Below are 21,555 nucleotides of genomic sequence, written 5' to 3'. Positions count from 1 at the left end.
AGCAGAAGATTTCCTTCTATCTGACGTCAAGAAGAAGTATAAAGAGACTTTCGGCATTGTTAAAACTTTTGATATACTGACAGAAGAAATAGAAGCTACGAAATTGTTTAGGATTTCAAATATACATCGTACAATTCATGTAAAACGTTTATAAAATAACTAGGGTGAAAAAACAGGTGAAAAAACAGGTGACATCTCACCTCTTCACCTAAACATTATTTTTACTGAATTCAGCAACAAAATTCTGAGTAAAATAATTTTTAGGGCTTGTGTCAAACCGTTGAGTTTTCACAAAATTTAAAAAAATAACGTTTACCATGTGAAACGTTTATAAAATAACTAGGGTGAAAAAACAGGTGAAAAAACAGGTGACATCTCACCTCTTCACCTATAATATATTTTTGGTCAAAGCTTCCACGAGAGAAAAGATTCCTCATTCGCTAAGGATTCCAAAAATGAAAAAATCATTGATTTCGGTTGAGAAAAAACAGCAAAACCCTTCTTCCACGGGAACAAAGAAATAAAGAAGAAATAAAGAAGAAATAAAGTAAATTTTTTATTTATTCCCGTGGAAGATAGAGCACTTTTATGATACTTTTTATTCACGACAAACAAGACAAATAAAGAAAATAAGAAAATACGGCGCTGTCGCGGTTCGAACCACAGACCCTGACCCCTCCATAACACCACCTTAGACCACTGTGCTACGTAGCCTGTCGACATAAGATTTTATAAATTGCATATTTGACGTAAATTTATTTCCATCTGGCTTCCCACTGCATAAGATATTCATACGTGTTTGTAAGACATTCATTAAACTTCTTTTCTATTGCATCTAATCTTGCGTTATTTTTTTCAATAACTTGTCTGTATTCTTCATCATCTCCAGCAGTGTTTGGGTCTTCACGTTTAAAATATTCATTGTTAACCAATTTTTTATCTACAAATTTTATTAGTGTTTGATTCACTTCGTTATGATAACGGTCATATTCTTTCAATACGTAAGTGAAGACAAAATGCGTCGTACCTTCAATCTTAAAGCTTAAAGAACTTTCAACACAGTTTTGAGGGTCTGTCAGTGCGTCAATGAGATAGTATTCGAAGTCAGTCAATAATCTTTTTAAAGTCATTTCATACAGGATAAAATTTAATGTTGTGAAGAAATAGTGTTTATCTCAGAAAAAATAAAGTTAGTTTTTATTTTATTTATTTTTTTATTTTGTATGTAAAGACAGAATGTCAACAACAGAGAACACAACAACTGCTATCGTTCATGAAGTCATAAATGAAGAATACGAATACATACAATATAACAAACAATTGAGACTCATTCGTTCAGTCAAAGATGACATGTACCAAATGCAAAGTATAATGAACGCTCTTCGTTCTACAAAGCAAGCATATCATTGGTTTGAAAACCAACAGGCAAAAGAACTTTTAGAAGAATTTCCTCATATGATTGCTTCCCTCGGAAAACCGAGGGAAGAGATTCCGTACGAAAATCGCAAGAATTTGGCTCCTGGTTTGAGAGGATATTATGTTCATAGACTTTTAGTAAATGCTGTAGCAATGTGGCTTCACCTCGTTATGCTTGTTATATTTTCATGATGTTAGATGAACTATATAAAGCAGAACGTGGAGAGATGGAAAAGAAACTTCAAGCAAAAGATGAAGTCATTGAATCCAAAGACAAAAGCATACAGAAAAGAATACCACGTTCAGTACCAAAAGGAAAGGAAAAGAGTTATAAGTATATGATTTACGCTGAAGAGATGGAAAATGAAGAAGACAGAGATATGGTTATGTTGCATTTAGTGAGAAGAAACAACAAGAGCTTTTATGACCTTGCTAAGATTTACAAATCTGACAGAAACTGGTTCTATCGTGAAAACTTACCGATTTCAATGACACCGAATGAGCAAATAAAGGAAATTGTCAAAAATACTCTTCCTCAAACACACTATGACATCAAAGGTTGCACAATACTTACCTTCAAAGAAGACTTACCATTACTGAAGGAAAAAATAACAGAATATTTCGACAACTTCAAAGAGGAAGAATGAAGTCACGACAACATTAACGAAGAAGTCACGACAACATTAACGAAGAGAAAACGGGTGACATCTCACCTAGCCGCGTTGCGGCTCTGACCCTTTGGGTCTCTTCACCAAAAATATATTTTTGCTTAAATGACGTCAGGGTCAATTTCTTCAACCATTTCACTTCCTTCGTCAATGTCAATAGAAGCTTCTTCAACCTTTGGTAAGAACTTTTGTATAACATCTTTGTTCGTTATTGTTTTCAGAGATGAAGGATAATATTTCACATTTGTTTCACCCTTCTTATATTCTTTCTGTTCGGAAAGATTTAAAGCAATACTGAAGAAGTCAATGTTAGAGTTCTTTATGACAGTATAATGAGTATCTTTGACATTCACGAAGAAACTCTTTTGTTTCAAAACTACTGCTAACTCTTGTGAAGTATAACGTTTGCGGTCAATGACGATAGCTAATGGTCTGACATACTGACCAAACTTAGATTCTTTCACAAACTTCTTGTTAAAGATAACATTAACGTTTGAAGCATTATTGAACTCATTCTTGATGGCAGTAGCGAGAGCATTGTATGAAAAGAACTTGCAATCTTGCATGTGTTTCATTAAAATAAAAATATTAAATTATTTTGAAAAATAACTTAAAAAAATCTAATCTAATTTTTCAAAAAATATTTTTTTATTTCCTACTAAAGATGTATCGGAAGTTGTCTAAGTTAGAACACTCGGAAATAAAACAACTTCTTACAGAAGCTAATATAGATGTTGCAAAGCATTACGCAACAAACAAAAAAGCACTCGCTGACATCCTCAATGACTATAATGGTGCAATAACTTATGATAGAATTCATAGTTCATAAAGCCGCAACGCGGCGAGGACGAAGTCCATGCAAGAGATTTCCTTTAAATGACATTGCTATTGACTTATATCATAGACGTTCATACCTCATGAAGTAAGAAGAGAAATGTTTGACATAACAAATGCGAATTGGTCATACTCGTAAGCTCTTTCTCATGATGTTCGTCAAGAGATGTTTGACATAACAAATGCAAACGTTGGTGAAACACGAAAGAGAGATGACACACTGAAACAACAGAGAAGAGAGATGTTTAAAAGTGCTATAGAACAAGTTCGCAAAGCTAACGATGTCATTCGTTCCATTGACGACAAACCAAAAGAAGGTGAGAGATGTTAAGAGAAAGATGAAGAGAATAGGAAAGAAATGTGAAGTCAGGCAATAGACTCATTGACTTTAACATCGAAGCTTTAGATGAACCAAACAGAGACTACTTACACAAACATTTCGTAAGTTTTCATGAGACTCTTAGAGAAAATTAAAATAAACTCACAACAGAGATGGATGGTATGTTATAAACTTGGTGGAAAGTATGAATGTTCTACGTTAAACCTCAATAATATTGGAACATTACTACATCAGCTCTTGAAGGAGAACTTTATATCAGAGATAGAAGCAAATGCCGCAGGTATTGTTGAAATGCACTATGACTTCTTCTTGACAAACATAAAGAATCTTACGAAATAAAGATGTATGATTTAACAGAATATGAAGCTTAACGATGTCAGATGTAAAGAAAGGCAAACCAAAAAAGAGACCATATAGAGATGAAAGCACACTGACAGAAAAAACAGAAAAGATTATGAACAGACTTAAACAAACAGAGATAAACAGATATAGATACTTCTGGAATAAATCCTTGGTGAAAAGAAGTTTTATAAGAAGAGAAGCGGTCAGTTCTGGAAGTATCTTTGCACATTACCTATAAATCTTGAACGCTACCAAATCTTCAATGAACTGAACAAAAGAACTGCAACACTTATGACAGAGGACAATTGTTTCGTTTATGCTTGCATTCAGCTGGAGTAAATGAAGAAACTATTGACCACATGAGAGAAGTCATTCGTGTTAGAGACTTTCCTCAAAGTAAAGTACAAGAAATTTCTGACGCAACAGGTATATCATTTAATGTTACCATTGGTTACTTCAATGACTCAAGACATAATGAAATAAAGAGATATATACCAAAAGAATGTGAAACTGTTCGAACTATTGACTTACTTCTTGTTGAAGACCACTACATGCTAAACGAAAGACTTCCAATGACAACATACTTCATTCGCAACTATATAAATCTGAAGGAGTGTGGTGGAATGAACATTGAGAAACAGATGAAGATTTATACAAAGAGAGAAGATAAATATGTAGTTCGTTATGATAGAACAACACCGTTATGGATGTTATGAAAACATTGTGGGAGTGCAAATATTTCGAACCTATTCTTATGGAGAACTTTCACATATACTACTGACTTATAAACAGAACCTTGCACCATTTAAAGATTTGACATATGCTCCAAAGTATTGTGTACAACTGAAGAAGAAAGCAGAGTCAAAAGAAGTAAAAAAGCTAAATGTAAATTCATACCTGAGCACGTTTTCTTGCTGACTTTGAGTGTAGCACAGATGGCTTTCATAAAGCTTTAACATCTGTTATGACAGTGAAGATGGTTCAGTTAGTGAAAGCATTTGGGGTCAAAACTGTGCAACAGAATTTTTGGAAAGACTTCCTGACAAGAGTTTAATATATTTCCATAACCTCAGTTATGACATAAACTTCATCTTAAGACACATGACAGAAGTGAAAGGAACTCCCATCATTAAAGGTTCACGAACAATGCAAATAACTGTTTATATAAAGGACGGGCAATTATTATAAAAGACTCTTACAGTGTTATAAATAAGAAGCTTAAACTATTTCCTGCTATGTTAACTTACAAACAGGACCGAAAGAAGTATTTCCATATAACTACTACAGCAGTGTTTTGTTAGCAAATGACAACAGAACTGTGTCATTTCTGAAGCATAAGTTTATCCATGATGCAGATACATTTATGAAGAACATAGATTCCATCAAAGTTGCAGAATAGATGAAAACCACTTCGACTTAGAAAATATAGCACGTTTTACTGCAAACAAGATGTAAGAATTTTAAGAGAAGGTTTTGTAAAGTTCCGCAATGACTTATTGAAAGAGTTTGATTTAAACGTTTATGACTACGTTAGTATTTGTTCTATTGCTAACAAAATTGTTGAGAACAGAGTATACTTCCCGAATGGAAATCTTTATGACCTCTCAAATAAACCAAGAGAATTTATTTCGAGATGCATTCAAGGTGGAAGATGTATGTGTCAGATAACATGAACAAAAGAGCAAAAAGAAACTCATTGCTGACTTCGACACTGTTCATTATATCCTTCAGCTATAGCAAGACTTTATACTTTAGAAGGATTCCAAAAGTATTGAAGGATGAATGTAAGCACAGAGTATCTCATGAGACATTTATTCGATGATGACCAAAAGGAACCCATTGGTGAAAAGTTATGTCTGGCTTCTTTGTTCTCATTAAGATAACAGAGATGTATACCCAGACACTTTCATTTAATAGTTTGCGACCCTGAACTAAATCCAGAACTTAACGTTCCAAGAAGTTCAAACACTTGCTGTCTCATGTATGTTGACCATATAACATTACAAGACCTCATAAAATATCAAGGTGTCAAAAATGTGAAGTGTTGCAAGGATACTATTACGATGGAAACAGAGATATGAGAATAAGAGATGAAGTAAAGAAGTTGTTTGATTAAGTTAAAGTATAAGAAAGAAGAAACCCCTTACAAGAAATTATAAAACTCATTCTGAACAGCATATTATGCAAAAACTATTCTATCTCCTATTGAGTCAAAAATAACCATAGTAAATGACAAAGATGCTATAAATATGCTATAAGAAATTACAACCATATAGTGAAGTTCGAAGGTTTGGATGCTCAGATAAAACTATTTTCAAGCTAACGAAAAGCATTTGCAGACACTTTAACTTCTGTCCACTTGGGTTAATATTCTGTCTATGTCAAAACTATTATGAATGAAGTATCTGTACTGCTGAAGATATGGGACTTCAAATCTTTTACCAGGATACCGACAGTATGCACTTATATAATGAAGACATCCAAAGCTTGCAGCAGAGTTTAAGAAGAGATATGGTCGCGAACTTATAGGAAAGAACCTTGGTCAATTTCATTCTGACTTTCGCAGAAATAACACCTGGAAAACAAAGTTTAGCTTATAAAAAGTATTTTCTGTGGAAAGAAGACCTACATAGACTTACTCACTAACGATTTAAATGAAGTTGCATTTCACTGCAGAATGAAAGCGTGAAGCAAGATTTATTGCTTAACCGCTAATGAAATGTTTCCTGAAGCTATACAATGCTATTACAATGAAGATAAGAAACATTCACATACCTGTTGAACATATACAAAGACTCTGAGTTCAGTTTAATGAAACTTACAAAGCACTTTATGATGGTCAAGAGATTGCATTCGACTTATGTAATCATGTCAACCTGCTTTGCTGAAAAGTTCAACTTTTCAATAACGACTAAAACAAGCTTTATTCGTAAGTTGAAGTTCTGAGTCATGGCTTCGCCCTTGCCGCTAGCGCTTATTTTCAGCAATGAGTCATGAATGAGGTCATGAATCGACGTCATGAATGGCTATTTTTGTCAGCAATGAGGTCATTCGTGATAAAAATAAAGCTAGCGTAGTATTTTACAATACTGCGATGGTAGAGTTTAAGAGTGTGCTTCAATGTAGAGACAGTCCTTATGTCTGGAGCAAGAACACTGGACATTATGGTCATGAGGGAGAACATGTCTATCCAAAACTCACGATTGAAGCCAGTTAATTTATAGTATTTAGGGTTAGGAAGTGGAAGTTCTTGTATGACCAATGAACTCATTTCAACTCCCTTACTTAAGTTGAATAAATATAGCTTGCTTTCTATCCCAAATGCCAGTGTTACAATCTTTGAAAATTCATTTTCCTCGAAGCATTGCATCATAATTGAAAACTTCTTAAAATCATCACTTCGGAGATTTGAAATCTTATACGTAATGGATTTTTCTCTTTTAGCACTTCATTGAATGGTGAGAATACAATGAATTGACAGTCATGAGTTCCATCTTCATTTCATTAAATTCATAATGAAAGTCTATAAGTTGTGGCGACTACCTTCTTCCTTTCAGTGCAAGAAACTCACTAAAGCTGTAAAGTTTTACTTCAATGTTAACTTTTTCTCGAACATCTCATTAAATGAAATCATACATTGCAACAATGTTTATCGTCTTTAAAGTATTTGTATATGAATGAATTTTGGGCGCTTAAAGACTGTTCTCATTTTCTATCTCGACTTGAAGTATAAAGTCAACCTTCTGAAAGCACGTGTTATATACATAGATGTTATGCCAATGTACTTCTCTTCATTTATTTCACAATCCAGTCTGTTGGAAACTTAAACGTACTCTGTTCCCCTTTATTTTGACGTCAGGGTTTTCACTACTGAACGCAACAGATAAAGGATATTTCTATACATTTAGTTTCGGATAAAAATAAACCATTTACTTTTCTTTGCTTCAGCTTCTTTAGCTTTTTGCTTCAGCTTCTTCTCTAGCTTTTCTTGCCAGCAAACGTGGTTCTTTTGTCTTCCAGCAGCTAATGCAGCAAGTTGTTTTTCACTAAGTTTTCTCTTTGGTCTCTCTGGCTTTTGTTCTTGTTTTTGTTCCTTCAGTTCGGATAAAATTTGCTCACGAATTTCTTTCTTCAATGCTTCAACATCTATGACACCTTGGGTCTTGTCCGTAGGGCTTGTCTGAGTCATTTGATGCAGATAAAAAACTAAATTAAAACTTTAACCGATGTAAAATGAGCTTGTCAAAATCAGAACGAGAGTCTATTATATTAAATGACGCCAGAGGAATACAACATCCTTTCTATTATGTAAGTCAGAGTAAAGATGGTAAAATATATGTAAGAAAAAGAAAGGTTCCATTAGCGAATACAGAGAGCGACAACATTAAGGTGCATGGCAAGGGCGAAGCCCACGAAGCCCATATAAAACCTTCTGTTCAAACTGAAAAGTCAATAGAACAAGAAGAAAAGAAGCCAGATGTTCTTTCAATAACGAACCAAGAGCTTATTGCAAAGTTCGTGAATTTCATTGAAAAACAAACCGAGTCAAAGAACCCTGACCCGCCAGTGAAAGAAGTTGAGACAAAAGAGAATGTACAGTTCATTGAAAATGTCAAGAAACAACTTCCACCACGAATGCCAAGAAGAAGAGTGAGAATAATGAAGTAAATAGATATTTTTATCTGAAGTAAATACATGCAGAACGAACAGCTAAACGAATTTACTCCAGCAGAGCATATTCATCAGATTCGCTCATATTTCGATATCATAGACAATGCAGTTCAAATTGGTGACACTAATAGAAAATATTCTGACGCAAAGATTCCATCACAACCTGGAACTGCTAAAGATAACACATGGGTAACATTCAATCTCTCACCTCCTGGTGAAAATATGTTGGACCTTTACAATACATTCATTACGTATAAAATGGAAGGTCAATTTATTGTAGATAAAGAAATTGGTTCAGGTTCCAATAAAACAAACCCACCAGGATTTTGGATTGGTTTCGATGACGCTTTCTATGCAGTTGCTGGATATCAAATCCTTGCAAATGGTCGTATCGTATATTCTCAAGACAACGCAAGAGAAGAAGCATATATAACTTCAAACTCACAAACTACCGAACAAATAAAGAAAGTAGATGTTTTCTCAAAGACTCGACATGAAGATGTATGGAGTCATTCGGGAACATGCAGAACAGGACAAATTGTTAGTGGTCCAATTACAGCAGGAAAATCATTTGATTTTAAGCTTCGTTTAAGAATTCCTGTTAGAAGATTCCTTCCATTAGAAGCTATTCGATTTATTCCAGCTTTTGCAGGAAACATTCAGCTTAAAGTAAAGTTCAGTAGCGACGCCTTACAATGCACATCTATATCTGTAAATGATATCATTGCTTTCAATCCAACTCTTAAAGTTGCATTTGCTTCAGATTCAAATCCACCGACAAATAAATTTGTTCCATGGAATGAACCATTCACTATGATAACGAAGGCAGTAGAAGCTAGTGGAACAGTTACTATTACAACTGTAAACCAGCAACTATTTCGAACAAAGATGGATTTTAATGAATGTTTCATTCATCCAAAGTCATTCTCTTTAGACCCTAACATTTATACAGAACTTGTAGAACATTATACAAACGAGGCTTTATGTTTTCCTGTTAAAGTTATGGATTGGATTCCTATGGACGGTTCATTCTCAAAGAATACAGATAGTTCAAGTGCAACATTTACAGCAGCTTATACGCCTATTAATGTTAAAAGTATTTGGGCACTATTTAGAAAGAAAGACAACTATTATGTTAATTTTGAGAACCCTAAGTTTAAATATCTTCAGCTTTCCATGGGAGCTTATGGAAATATGCCTGCAGAACCTGAAAAATCATATGGACCTGTATTTTATGAAATGGTTGCGAATGCTTGCAATACAAACAATGATATGATAGGATTTAATGAAGATGTTATGAGGTCATTGGTGGATGATGGTAGTGTGGAACATAAATGGGATAGCTATGACAACACACATTTCTTATGTGGTTTTCCAACAGAAGTGGACTTTTGCTTCCAGCAAGGTCAAACATCTACTGCTCCAATAACATACAAATTGTCTGTTAAAGGACCTATTGAACTAGCAACTGAAAATGTACCAAAGCCACTTATTGGATTTATGAGGGATTGTTGCTTTGCCATTCAGGTGCGTGCTAATGGAATCCCAATAATAAGATTAGATGACTATAACTTAGCTACGGACGACGGTGAGGAATAAAGGATGAACGTTTATTTTTAAAGCTTATAAATGAGTTCTTCATCAAGCTCTCGTGAACCTTCACCATCTATGAAACAAACTTTACCAAACGATTATGGAGCACCTATTGAATATTTCTTACGAGCTGCACAATGGCAAAGAGCAGTCTCACCAAGGTTAGGTGTTCCACCAGCTCCTGTCAAAAATAGCATTTGGTCAAGTCCTTATATAAAATATGGTCTCCCACTAGGTTTGCTAGCTACAGCAGGAGCAGTTATGATGTTGAAAAGAAATAAAGCAAATGTTGTAAATAATACTGAAGTAGCTGAAGTTAAACAAACTCCAACACCATCACAAACAACACCTTCAATGACTCCTGAACCTATGGAAGTACAAACTCCTGTTCAAAAGTCAACTCCAAAACCGACTCCAACATTTAAACCAGAACCTACTCCTCAAATAAATCGTAAAACTCCTGCGTTTCCTTACTGAAAAAATAATGTTAGTTTTATTTTATTTGAACATTTTATTTAGAGTAAAATGACGACTAAAGTCACTGAAGCAATGAAACAAAAATTTTTGGTAGAATACATTAAATCAGGAGCGGTTCCAGAAGGTTTTTACGTTCATACTATGAAGGATGGTAGAGTTCAGTTTAGAAAGATAAAGCAACCATTAGATAGAGAAGGTATATTAAGGAAGATTAAACTTCATGAGGACAACATTGCTGAACTTAAGAAGAAGTTAGAAGAGTTGGAGAAAGGAAGAGAGTTATAAAGCAATGAATTCAACGGGGTGAAAAAACAGGTGAGAAAACGGGTGAGATGTCACCTAGCCGCTTTGCGGCTCTGACCCTTTGGGTCTCTTCACCTAAATTTATTTTTTCACCTCTGACAACGTTTATTTTTAAGTTTATTTTTTATTTAGCGAGAACGTTTATTTTTATGTAAATGACAGAACAAAAATATAACATTTCTACTCAGCAGGAATGAGACCCTTACTGACTATGTATTCGTTTAATGCTTGATGAAAACAATGGTACATATTATCGTATGGGTATACACAACGTCTGTTTCCATCGTCGTCGTATATGTAGAGCTCAAATCCAGTCCAACCTTCTTTTGTACAATATGTAGCTTTATTTAAGTATGCATTTATGTAGATAAGGCAATTTTCTTCATCGCTCCAGAAATAATTTTTGTTCTTTGTTGAAATAGTTTTCGTTCCTCTGCGACCATAAGGAATGTATGCAATGAACTTTGCGTCATAAGGGATTGTAATATATTCAGGGTTTCTTTCATCGTCAATGGGTCTGTCTTTGTTAAAATGCATGTTTCTCAGTTTTACTTGAGTTTTGAATAGTTCACGGAAACGTTCTGGGAAAGAGTCATAGTAAATGTAGTCGGACATGTCTTTGTAATGAAATAAAAAATTTAAAAAAAATAAAAATAAGGTTATTTTTTATTTAGTGAGGACGGTAGTGAATTCGTTAGTGAAGTCGTTTATGTGTCAGATGGTTTTGTAAATATTTAAGGTTAGGTTGGTGTTATGGTTTCGTAAAGTGTCAAAACCGCTAAGTCGTATACGGAGGCGCGCAGTGCCACAGTACACGACTTAGGGATACTAACTTCGTAAACTGTCAAATTCACATATCAGGTGTAAGGTGGAACGCAGTGCCTCCGTACACATGATATGTATACTAACTACAGCAGCGATACTGAAGAATATGAACTATTGTGTGAAGCACAGCAATGGGAAGCGCTGCAATACTTTTGTAAATGAGAACATTAGTGGGAACGTTAGTGAGAACGTTTATTTTTTCATTAGTGAAGTCGTTAGCGAAAATGTTAGTGAGGTGAAGTGGTTGGCGGCTTTATAAATATTTAAGGTTAAGTTAGTGTTGTCGTTTGTGTTGTAAAATATATGTTAACGGTTTCGTAAACTGTCAAATTCACATATCAGGTGTAAGGTGGAACGCAGTGCCTCCGTACACTTGATATGTATACTAACTATTATATGCTTTTTATCATATTTCCGATGATATGAATATATATTCTATATAAGAATGACGCTACATTCAATCTAAGACCAATATCTCAAAGAATTCCTCATTTAAGTATTACTTTTCATTTTTGATTCAATTTTCGAACGGTTTTCGTAAATTTTGCATCATTTCATTTTTTAATGGGAAAATCATCTATATTTAATCAAAAAAGAGCAAACTTTACAGACGAAAATAAAATAGAGTAGGTGACAAAAGTGCATACTCTCAAATTAACCTTAAATGTTGATTTTTCGATATTTTCGGTATTAACCTTATTGTAAATTTTTCCAGTGATAAATTTATCACACTGAGGTTATTTTTCCGGTGAGATTTTTAACCTTGATTTAATGAAATTAATATATATAAATTTTATTATTTTTAATTTCGAATGAGTATAATAAAATATTTTTTTATATTGTCATAACTCTCATCACTGTTGTGATTCCAAATGCGATTATTAAGGTTCAAGTCGCTAATGTTTTGAATGAAGATAGAGCAGTAAGAATTCTTACAAGGGCAGGTAATCAGATTGTTGAGCAAAGAGCTTCAAAACACGATGAATGTTTGAAATTAATTCAACACATTTTGGAAATTGTCGAAAGCCGAAGGATTGAACCTAATGTCCTTATTCCATCTTTGAAGACAATATTAAATTTGGCACAAAGAAGTTTAAAGGAAGAGTAAGCAAGATTAGATAATTTGGACTTTTTTTAAAATTAATGAATAAACAGTATATTTTTGAAGTGTAAGCTTATTTACCTGAAGCTATATTACTTAATATAACATTCAAAGTATTATTGCTATTTATTGGAGAACAAATTTATGTAATTTTCACATGAAAATTGATAAATTTGTATTTCCTTATGATAATCAATTTTTGTATTTGTAGAGAGTCTCCCTGCATGATATCAAGACTTGGCTATAAGTCTTTATCCATTTTTGAAAATTGTATTGTAAATTGTAAGAATTTCTGAATACTACTACTATAAAATATAATTGCTTATCAATGTATATTCTCCCTGCATGATATCAAGACTTGGCTATAAGTCTTTATCCATTTTTGAAAATTGTATTGTAAATTGTAAGAATTTCTGAATACTACTACTATAAAATATAATTGCTTATCAATGTATATTCTCCCTGCATGATATCAAGACTTGGCTATAAGTCTCTATTCATTATGAGTATGACCCCATTTTTTTACAAAAAGTGCCGAATTGCAACTTTGTCCCAATCTCAAATAAAATATTTATCAGGGAACAATCTGATAAATACCAAAAATCAACATCGAGAGATGAAAAAACGAATATAATCAAACAAGTTCTTCAATATTTTAATATTAAATACGCCGAAAATGAATCTAAAGCTGTCAGAAGATATTTTAGTTATATTGCAGTTAAAAATATTCCCGCAGTTATTGGAAAATATCCTGATACAATTGTTCGCAAAGATATGCTTTATTCGCATGATCATACAAATATTATTAATTCAAATAATATTAAACGTTACTACCGTTGCATCGATCATTCTTGTCAAGCACGTTATTTAGTTAAAATTGAGAACAGTTCAGTTTCCGAAGATTTACAAAAGGAACATATACCCGAATGCAGACAATTTAAAAAGTTACAAAATGAAAAAAATGATCTTCATAAATCAATGACTCTGACAGAAATATACAATAAGGCAATGGCAAAATTTTCTGAAGACAACGGCACTTTTCAGCAGATTAAAAAATTTATGACAGAACTTGCTGTTGGTACTGATGAAAACCCATTAATTAAAGATTCATTGGTCAGGGAAGTTTATAATAAGTCCAGAAAATTTTCTGTTGGAGAAAAAATTACAGACGATGAAATTGCTAATTTTTGTTTAATAAATGGCGAGCAGTTTTTCATTGGCCATGATTTTCAAGCAAATTGTGAGACGATGTTTTTTTGGTTTTGAGAAAGCAATTCAATTTGCAAAAGAAGCCACAGATTTATTTTGCGATGGAACTTTTAAAATTACACCAAAACATTTTCAAAAAGGACAGATGCTAACAATTATGATTTGTGAACCTTCAACAAATCAATATCTACCACTTTTATTTATATTCATGAAAAACCGCACATTTGAATCTTATAAGAAGGCATTTGAATATATTTTTACTGTCAAGGGTATTCAATTTTCAAAGCTAATTCAAATTCATTGTGATTTTGAAAAGGGAATGATAGAGGCACTTCAACAAATTTTCCCTAAAGTCCGTATAATTGGATGCCTATTTCATTTCAAACAAGCTTTACACAGGAAACTTGTAGCACTTTATACAAAAAATTTCAATACTTTACAAAATTCTTTATTTAAGCTATATTCTATTACTCCATTCATGTCTCATGAAGAATTTGTACTTACAATGCATATAATTAATCAAAATAAAGTTGATTCGATCAAAGATTATATTGATTATTTCAACAAAGTTTGGTTGCCGCACTACAATTTAATATCTCAATATAATAATGCAACTGCAATATTCACTAATGATTGCCTCGAGAGTATGCATTCAGAATTTTCTTCGTTAAAACATCCAAACATTTATGAAGCTATTAAGAAGATATCTCAAATCCAATTAGATAAATATAACGCCATCAAAAATAACCAGAAGATCGAGCGCCATATAAAAACCGTTATCACTGATAGCTACAAAAATTATATTCTTGACTGCTTTCAAAAAGAACTTGAGAAAACAATTTTTTCTATCAAACAATACAACGTATGTGATCTTTCTTTGGCTCAGAACGAGATTTCTCCATATGGTTCCATAGAATCGAGTTCATTGTTCGAAAATATTCCAGTTCATGATGCAGATATACTCAAATCGATCGATCTAACAGATAAAGATACAATGATCACTAAGTTTATTAATGAAAAAAGAGAAAAAATTATGGCATTATTTAATGAAACATTAAATCATCCAGATTTTAATTCATACACTCCAATTCAAACTAATTTTGAGCAAGCCGATACAAATCAAGGTTCAGATGCCCCAATTCGCTCCGAAAATTCAAATATTGCAGACTCTACAGATTTAGAACCAGAAAATCAAAACCATCCTTCTACAAATCAAATGTCTAGTAATCTAGAACATAAGCTGGACCTTCTTGATCATATTGAAAAACAATTATCGAAAATGCGCTCGTTATTGGGAATTCTTCCTACTACAAATGCTATTGTTGGGCCGTCAAAACAAGTTTCAGTTAATAGCAAGCAAAATTCTGAAAAAAATAAGAAAAAATCTTCCATAACAACAAAATCAAACAATAAAAAACAAAATTCATCCGACAATCCTCCTAAACGTAAAGCTCCTATTTCGGAAAGGATTCTCAGCGATAATAACTTATATTTTCAAGTTCATCGAAAGAGATCGAAAAGCAAACGTTCCACATCTACAGAGAAAAAGAATTGATATATGAAGTCTAATTCCTTTTATAACTACTATATTTTTATTCTTATGACTAAAAAATAATATATTATTTAAGGGTGCACCCGTATGTACGTTTATTTGAGAGGAGGAGGATTACCCTCTCAATTTTGAGGGATTCGTTAGTTTATTTTCTCGATGAATATGCAATAAAATTTGATTTTTACCTTATCAATATACTTCATATAATATACACATGTTCATGTAAAAACTTTTTTCCCAAAATCCTCAGGAATTAAGGGATTTTTGAATTTTAAGAATTTTTTTCGAATTTTTTCGAAAAAAAATATTTTCAGAACAGCCTTAACGGCTAAGATTTAGGAACAATGTTAAGTATCAAAAAGAAAGGAGGTCTGATATAGACAACATATATCGTTGAAGGTTGAAAAAATCTCTAATATTTGAGCCCAAAATTTCAAATTTTAATTTTTTGAAAAAAGAGGCCACCCGTATGTACGTTTATTTGAGAGGAGGAGGATTATATTTTTGAAAGGGTGAAACATTATGAATATGTTAATTATATAATAATATGTATTATTATAAAAAAGAAAAAATAAAGCACGTTAAAATTTTTCTTTCTTGATTTTTTACAAAATCTACTTAGAATTATGCAAAATATGACTAAATAATTATAAATTTCAAGTTAAATTTTAATTTTGATAAATAATTTAAATTTCAAAATATCAAGTTCAGTTCGACTATGTATGTAGTAATTCCTCAATAAAGTGCCAAAACCCTATTAAAATATATGAACATTTTCAACATTTTAATGTTTTTATTTAAAAATTTGATGGAATATGAGCTTCAAACAATTATTATGTAAATAAAAATAATTAAATATATGTATTTATTCGTATTACAACCGTAGTAAGTCGATTCTTCCTTTCTTCTACTGAGTTTTGAATTTGATTTCGAATTGTAAAGAGATTCAAAGGGAAAATACTAGCGGATAAAAACTACCTCCATGAAAGGGTCATAATGGAGTCAAGTTGTATTTTTTGATATTTTTTGCTTTTCGAGCCTAAATAGGTAGCCAAGATAATGCCTAAAAATAAGGTTCTAAATTCTGAAGTTTACATGATCCTCTCGTGTGCACCCTTAAGGGAGGCTTCCGACCAGAAAAACCTCTCAATTTTTTGTGATGTTTACACCAAAAGTGAGATTCGTTAAGCGTTTTTCTCGTTGAATATTGAGTTTCCCGGATTTTAAGTTATTCATAAAGCTTCTCTATATTATACCCTATCTACTGATATGATTATTTTTGAAAAATCTCTTAAATCGACCTGCACTGAATTTTTTAGGGAAAATTCGAAATTTTAGAGGCATTTTCTGTAACGTTTTTTTACGGAATAAAATCCGAAAAATAATTTTTGAAGAATCATTTAGGTAGAATACTTATCGAAAATTATATTTATTATAATTTTGGTCGATAAAAATAAGCGGATTCAAAACTGGCAAAAACCCTTTCGAAGTGGGGGACAAACTCGCCCATTGTCACTTTTTCATTAACCTTAAACTTGTAATTTTCATTATTTTTAATTAACCTTATTTCTTTCCCAATTCCTGATTTATTTTATTCACTTACTATTAAAAGTCACATTTTAATAAAATATAATAATTTATTTATCGCATTTTTTACTATACTGTAATAAAAAATTAATTATAATAAATTAAATGTTTATTAAATCAAATGTTTTCTTTGCAATAATATTTTTAATGTTGAGTAAACAATGTTGGGATCAAGTGTATCATTTTTCAGACCTTTCTGAACAGCTTCAAGCATACTGATGCATTCGACTTTTTTAAATTGTGTCATTTCTTCGAAATCTCTTGTGACCTTTTTGATAACTTTAACACTTCTCTCTGAATCCAGACCTTTAATTTGCAACTTAATCAGGAATGAAGGAACAACACTGGAATATAACTCGATGACAAGTTCATCGAGTCGAAGATTTGGTTGTACACCACTTGTATGTGCCGGATACCATTGTGTCAAATTTTTTCTGAAATTAACTTTAAAAGTACTAAGTAAGATCATGAGATATAGCAATATATGTTTAAACTAACTTATATTTTGGTTGTACACCACTTGTATGTGCCGGATACCATTGTGTCAAATTTTTTCTGAAATTAACTTTAAAAGTACTAAGTAAGATCATGAGATATAGCAATATATGTTTAAACTAACTTATATTTTGGTTGTACACCACTTGTATGTGCCGGATACCATTGTGTCAAATTTTTTCTGAAATTAACTTTAAAAGTACTAAGTAAGATCATTTATTTTTGCATAATATAATGCCAATATGGTTTCTTTTGATTTTATTTCATTTATAAGCAAATCAGATTTACCCAAAAACTCCACTCCATAAGCGTTCATTTGCTAAATTAAAAAGTGACAATGGGCTAGTCTGTCCTTTCTCAACCCTTTCGGCAATTTGTGGACGATTCCGAACCCCCTCATTTTTGAAATTTAATAAGAAAAATAGAATCTTTATTAAATATAGATTTTAAAAAACTTGGTTATAAATTACGAAATTTTCTCACTTGGGCTAAAAAGTGACAATTTGGTCGGAAGACACCCTTAACAATTTTCATTTTTTTCTTTTAACAATTTCGTTTTATTTCCATTTATTGTTAAATGATTTTTAGCATACACCTTTCTTTGTTCATCTTCTAAATACAATTTATTTTTTCTTAGATATAATTCTATTCATTCAATTCGATCGTCATTTTTCAGTACATGATCGTAATTTTCAATTATTGATCGCGATTTTACTTCAGAATTTGTTCGCAATATTGCTTATCAAAATTATATCTCTATTCTCTCATTTCTGTTTAGTCAATATCATTACACTCCTATTGTCTAATAACATGCTATTAATTTTCTTAAAATTAAAAAAAAAATATCAACTTTTAAAAACAGAAACTTAACATCCTTAGGTCAATGGATTTTGATGTGAGATACATTTAATCTGTTTTTCTTTTTTTATTTTAAATAATTGAATATTTATAGTTGTTATGGGTCTTACATCATGTAAAACGAATTTTCTTAAAGTAAATTTACTTTTTCTTCAATCTTTCTTACATATTTATTAAAAAAAAATTATCCAAAAAAAGATGTTTTAGAATGAAAAAAATAGAAAAATCTTCATTTATAGTCTTTCTTGAATGTATACGTTTTGATTTTTTTCTTTTTTAAAAAATTCAATTTCTAGAAAAATCGAGAAAAAATCATTTTCTTCTATTTTTTAGGACGCCATACCCATTGAAATCTCCTCTCAGGACGCCATAAACTATTCAATTATAGTGTAAACTTCTCAAAAATTGAATAGTTTACATCAGGACGCCTTAGGACGCCAACCCTTTACGCGCCCAATGTTCTTATTTCATCAAAAAATGCCATCGATTAAACTATACTTGGATAGGTTAAGCTAAATAGAAACATATGAGAATCCATCGTTAAATTTTCAATTTTTTTTTTGCTACAACGAATTCTTATATAAATAATATATCCATATGAGTGACACAAATATATTTCATTTCTATGGTTCTAACTCTTAAATAATATAAAAAAATTCATAATTCCATCAATCAATGTTATCTTTAATGATATTATATGCTATTTCGATATTATATATACATTTCTCACAGCATCATATTGTAACTATCCACTAATCTTCAACAATTGATTTTTGTGAAAAAATTTGTTGCAATCTCAAAAACGTTTTAAATATTCATCAGAGAATTATAGGAACGCACAACCATACCAAGTATATCATTATTATAATCTCAAACTTATCAAAAATAAAAGTTTTGAAAACTATAATTTTTATAATTTTTTTACAATTCTTTCATGAGATTTTCATCCATCGTTTTTTCGTCTTCAATCTCTGATTTTTCTTCCATTTTTTCATTTTCAATCTTCTTTGCCATTTGGTCAATTTGGTCTCTAATTTGGTCGTAGTTATTACCAAGACCAAGAAGACGTCCAAAAGCAACGTAATTTTGTTCAACTAACTGTGTATACTTCTCATTTCTTAAATATCTTGCTTGATATTCTGAATCAGTCATGTATTGGAGCTCTTCTTCGATCTTGAGTATCTTTTTATCCAATCTTACCCTTGCTGTTCCATTATTATTGATCAATCTGAGTAATGAAAAGATTGATCCGCTTCCAGCGTAAGGAACAGGTTTCTTATGCATTCCCTTTGGATACAAATAGATTTGCGGTGATTCATAGATCGGAGGGAAACCTGTTGGGCAGGAATTCTTGTCAATTGTGATAAATGCAACTCGAATTCCTTGTAATTCATAAGAATTCACGTAATCGGCAAACTTTTTGATAGAATCAAGCAATTTAGTGTTATAAGAGTGTACGTAATATACGATATCGTCATTTCTGTCATCATCTAAATATTTTTCGTAATTTTCGCCGACTAATTTAGTAACAATTCCGTATTTGTTATCAGAAGGTTTTTCTGATTGGTAAATTATTTGAATTTTGCCTTTTAATACCTGTTCGACGTAATTTTCTATTCTTTGCTGATTAAATTTTCCTGTTAAAGGTTTGTACATGAAATTGGAGGAGAAGTTGAAAGCTGCGAATCCTGGCTCATCAATATTGACTATTTTCATGAATTCTTGTGCTTTTTCGATAAATTCTGGCTGAAGATATCCAAAATAATGATCTTTGTGTTTTCTTGCGATAGCAGATATATCAACATATTCTTCTGGTTCGCTTGTCCAGAAGAAAGTAAGCTTTTCACGCTTGTTTAGTTGATCTAATCCGATATCATAAGAAACGAACTCTTGTAAGCCTTCTCTGAAGGATTCTTCGTCATGGAATAGTGTATAATACTCATCACTAAGTCGGTAGACTGCCATCTTCGCTTTAGGAAATTCAATTTGTTCAAATAATTTTTGAGATGCGACACAAAAGCCAAATGGACCGTGTGAGAAGCTGAACGCCATATAATGTCTGTATGCATCTTCGATTTTGTCGCTTGTCGTAAGAATTGTGTATGGGAATATGTGATAAAAACCTAAAAATTCAGAAAGTCCATTTGCTGTATGGAATTCTTTATTAATTGTTGTTCTCACGACATGACTAATTATATCATAGCTTGGAAAAATTGGAGTAGCCATGAGTGGCTTTCCTCCTTTGAAGAAAGCTAATGTCGACCAAGATAAACTGTAAGAGTGGTATGTATGTGGTGCTGTTTTGTTTGTTATAACTAGAACAGTTTCATTTTCTTGAGTTTCTGAGACTTTAGTGATAATCTCTGTGAAATTTTTATAATCTGGTTGATTTTCGCCTTCAAGGAATAACACAATCAAAGTAACATTAGATTTATAAATATTTTCAAATCCTTCATCATTCGGGATTAAATATGCAGCTCTAGAGGCTACGAGGAAGAGTAAAAAGGAAAATATCATTGATTTTGTCAATTTTTTTCACAAAATTTTGATAACCTCACTTTCTTAATCGAATATTTTTGCTGCTTCTAGAAATAGAAAATTTACCTGAATACTCAGTATCGGAAAATAAAACGGTACCTTTTTATTTCGAAATTTCTCCCTAATTTACCAAAAAAATTAAAAAAATGGGAAGAAAATCAAGAAAGAAACAAAAGGAAGAAAGCGAAAGTGAAGATTCATTTACTGACTCAGAGGAAGAAGTTAAACCCAAGAAAACACGCGGAAGACCAAAGAAAAATCAGAAAAACAAAGATTCTGAAGATGTTGAACCAGAACCAGAAGATATTGATGATTGGACCCAATTACCTATAGAAAGTTTGCGAGAAGAACTCAAGAAAAGGAATTATTATCCTCCAATGGTTGAATTCTTTGATAGGCATCAATTAATTATGATATTAAATGAAAAACCTTCAGACTCATTTCAATTGCCTTCAGAAACAAGATCTTTCAATGTGATGATGCAACACGGAATTTTAAGCAAACTTAATACTCAATTATTAAATCATTCATTAACCCAATCTCAAATATCAACATTACCAGAGGATACAAAGAACCAGATCAATTTAGCTTATAATTCCGGAATTACAACTGATGAAATAATTTCAAAGTATATTAAACCTGTTCTGAAGAAATGAAATGATACATATTCTATTTTGTTCAATATCCTTTTGTTTTTTAGAGTTAAAAATGCTTTTAATTAATTTTCCATGAAATATAAGTTACA

At 31.9% G+C, this 21,555-nt stretch overlaps 9 protein-coding genes and 1 pseudogene across 10 annotated transcripts, besides 8 other annotated features; 6 read left to right on the top strand and 4 right to left on the bottom strand.

The window, feature by feature from the left end:
- Positions 1-11,860: part of a mobile genetic element that runs on past the window's edge.
- Positions 756-1,130, bottom strand: TVAGG3_0661970 (uncharacterized protein; the record flags this gene model as incomplete). The annotated part of the gene is made up of 1 exon (XM_051242029.1): positions 756-1,130. The coding sequence occupies one exon, from the start codon at positions 1,128-1,130 to the stop codon at positions 756-758; it is 375 nt and encodes a 124-aa protein (XP_051088616.1).
- On the top strand, positions 1,372-2,063 carry TVAGG3_0661960 (annotated as a pseudogene). The gene has a single exon. A coding segment is annotated over exon 1 (692 nt).
- TVAGG3_0661950 (uncharacterized protein) lies at positions 2,186-2,659 on the bottom strand (the record flags this gene model as incomplete). Its single annotated transcript, XM_051242028.1, has 1 exon — positions 2,186-2,659. The coding sequence occupies one exon, from the start codon at positions 2,657-2,659 to the stop codon at positions 2,186-2,188; it is 474 nt and encodes a 157-aa protein (XP_051088615.1).
- TVAGG3_0661940 (uncharacterized protein) lies at positions 7,834-8,268 on the top strand (the record flags this gene model as incomplete). Its single annotated transcript, XM_001319587.1, has 1 exon — positions 7,834-8,268. The coding sequence occupies one exon, from the start codon at positions 7,834-7,836 to the stop codon at positions 8,266-8,268; it is 435 nt and encodes a 144-aa protein (XP_001319622.1).
- On the top strand, positions 8,296-9,870 carry TVAGG3_0661930 (uncharacterized protein; the record flags this gene model as incomplete). The annotated part of the gene is made up of 1 exon (XM_051242027.1): positions 8,296-9,870. The coding sequence occupies one exon, from the start codon at positions 8,296-8,298 to the stop codon at positions 9,868-9,870; it is 1,575 nt and encodes a 524-aa protein (XP_051088614.1).
- TVAGG3_0661920 (uncharacterized protein) lies at positions 9,901-10,341 on the top strand (the record flags this gene model as incomplete). The annotated part of the gene is made up of 1 exon (XM_051242026.1): positions 9,901-10,341. One exon carries the CDS (start codon positions 9,901-9,903, stop codon positions 10,339-10,341), a length of 441 nt encoding a protein of 146 aa, XP_051088613.1.
- Positions 10,825-11,259, bottom strand: TVAGG3_0661910 (uncharacterized protein; the record flags this gene model as incomplete). Its single annotated transcript, XM_051242025.1, has 1 exon — positions 10,825-11,259. The coding sequence occupies one exon, from the start codon at positions 11,257-11,259 to the stop codon at positions 10,825-10,827; it is 435 nt and encodes a 144-aa protein (XP_051088612.1).
- Positions 11,860-12,093: a mobile genetic element.
- Positions 12,094-12,304: a mobile genetic element.
- A 3-nt stretch (positions 12,305-12,307) lies between these two features.
- Positions 12,308-13,131: a mobile genetic element.
- Positions 13,132-15,407: a mobile genetic element.
- Positions 14,100-15,174, top strand: TVAGG3_0661860 (MULE transposase domain-containing protein; the record flags this gene model as incomplete). The annotated part of the gene is made up of 1 exon (XM_001319584.2): positions 14,100-15,174. A coding segment is annotated over one exon (1,075 nt), but the record flags the coding sequence as incomplete, so codon positions are not given.
- Positions 15,408-16,448: a mobile genetic element.
- A 372-nt stretch (positions 16,449-16,820) lies between these two features.
- Positions 16,821-17,773: a mobile genetic element.
- A 161-nt stretch (positions 17,774-17,934) lies between these two features.
- Positions 17,935-18,727: a mobile genetic element.
- A 194-nt stretch (positions 18,728-18,921) lies between these two features.
- TVAGG3_0661810 (protein disulfide isomerase family) lies at positions 18,922-20,789 on the bottom strand (the record flags this gene model as incomplete). Its single annotated transcript, XM_001319583.1, has 1 exon — positions 19,194-20,789. The coding sequence occupies one exon, from the start codon at positions 20,787-20,789 to the stop codon at positions 19,194-19,196; it is 1,596 nt and encodes a 531-aa protein (XP_001319618.1).
- A 149-nt stretch (positions 20,790-20,938) lies between these two features.
- On the top strand, positions 20,939-21,520 carry TVAGG3_0661800 (uncharacterized protein; the record flags this gene model as incomplete). The annotated part of the gene is made up of 1 exon (XM_001319582.2): positions 20,957-21,466. The coding sequence occupies one exon, from the start codon at positions 20,957-20,959 to the stop codon at positions 21,464-21,466; it is 510 nt and encodes a 169-aa protein (XP_001319617.1).
- Between the last annotated feature and the right edge of the window lie 35 nt (positions 21,521-21,555).

This window comes from Trichomonas vaginalis, chromosome III (assembly GCF_026262505.1).
Source record: "Trichomonas vaginalis G3 chromosome III, whole genome shotgun sequence".
NCBI lineage: Eukaryota > Parabasalia > Trichomonadida > Trichomonadidae > Trichomonas > Trichomonas vaginalis.
Note: the sequence above shows the minus strand (reverse complement) of the source record. Positions and strands in the feature narration are given on the sequence as shown.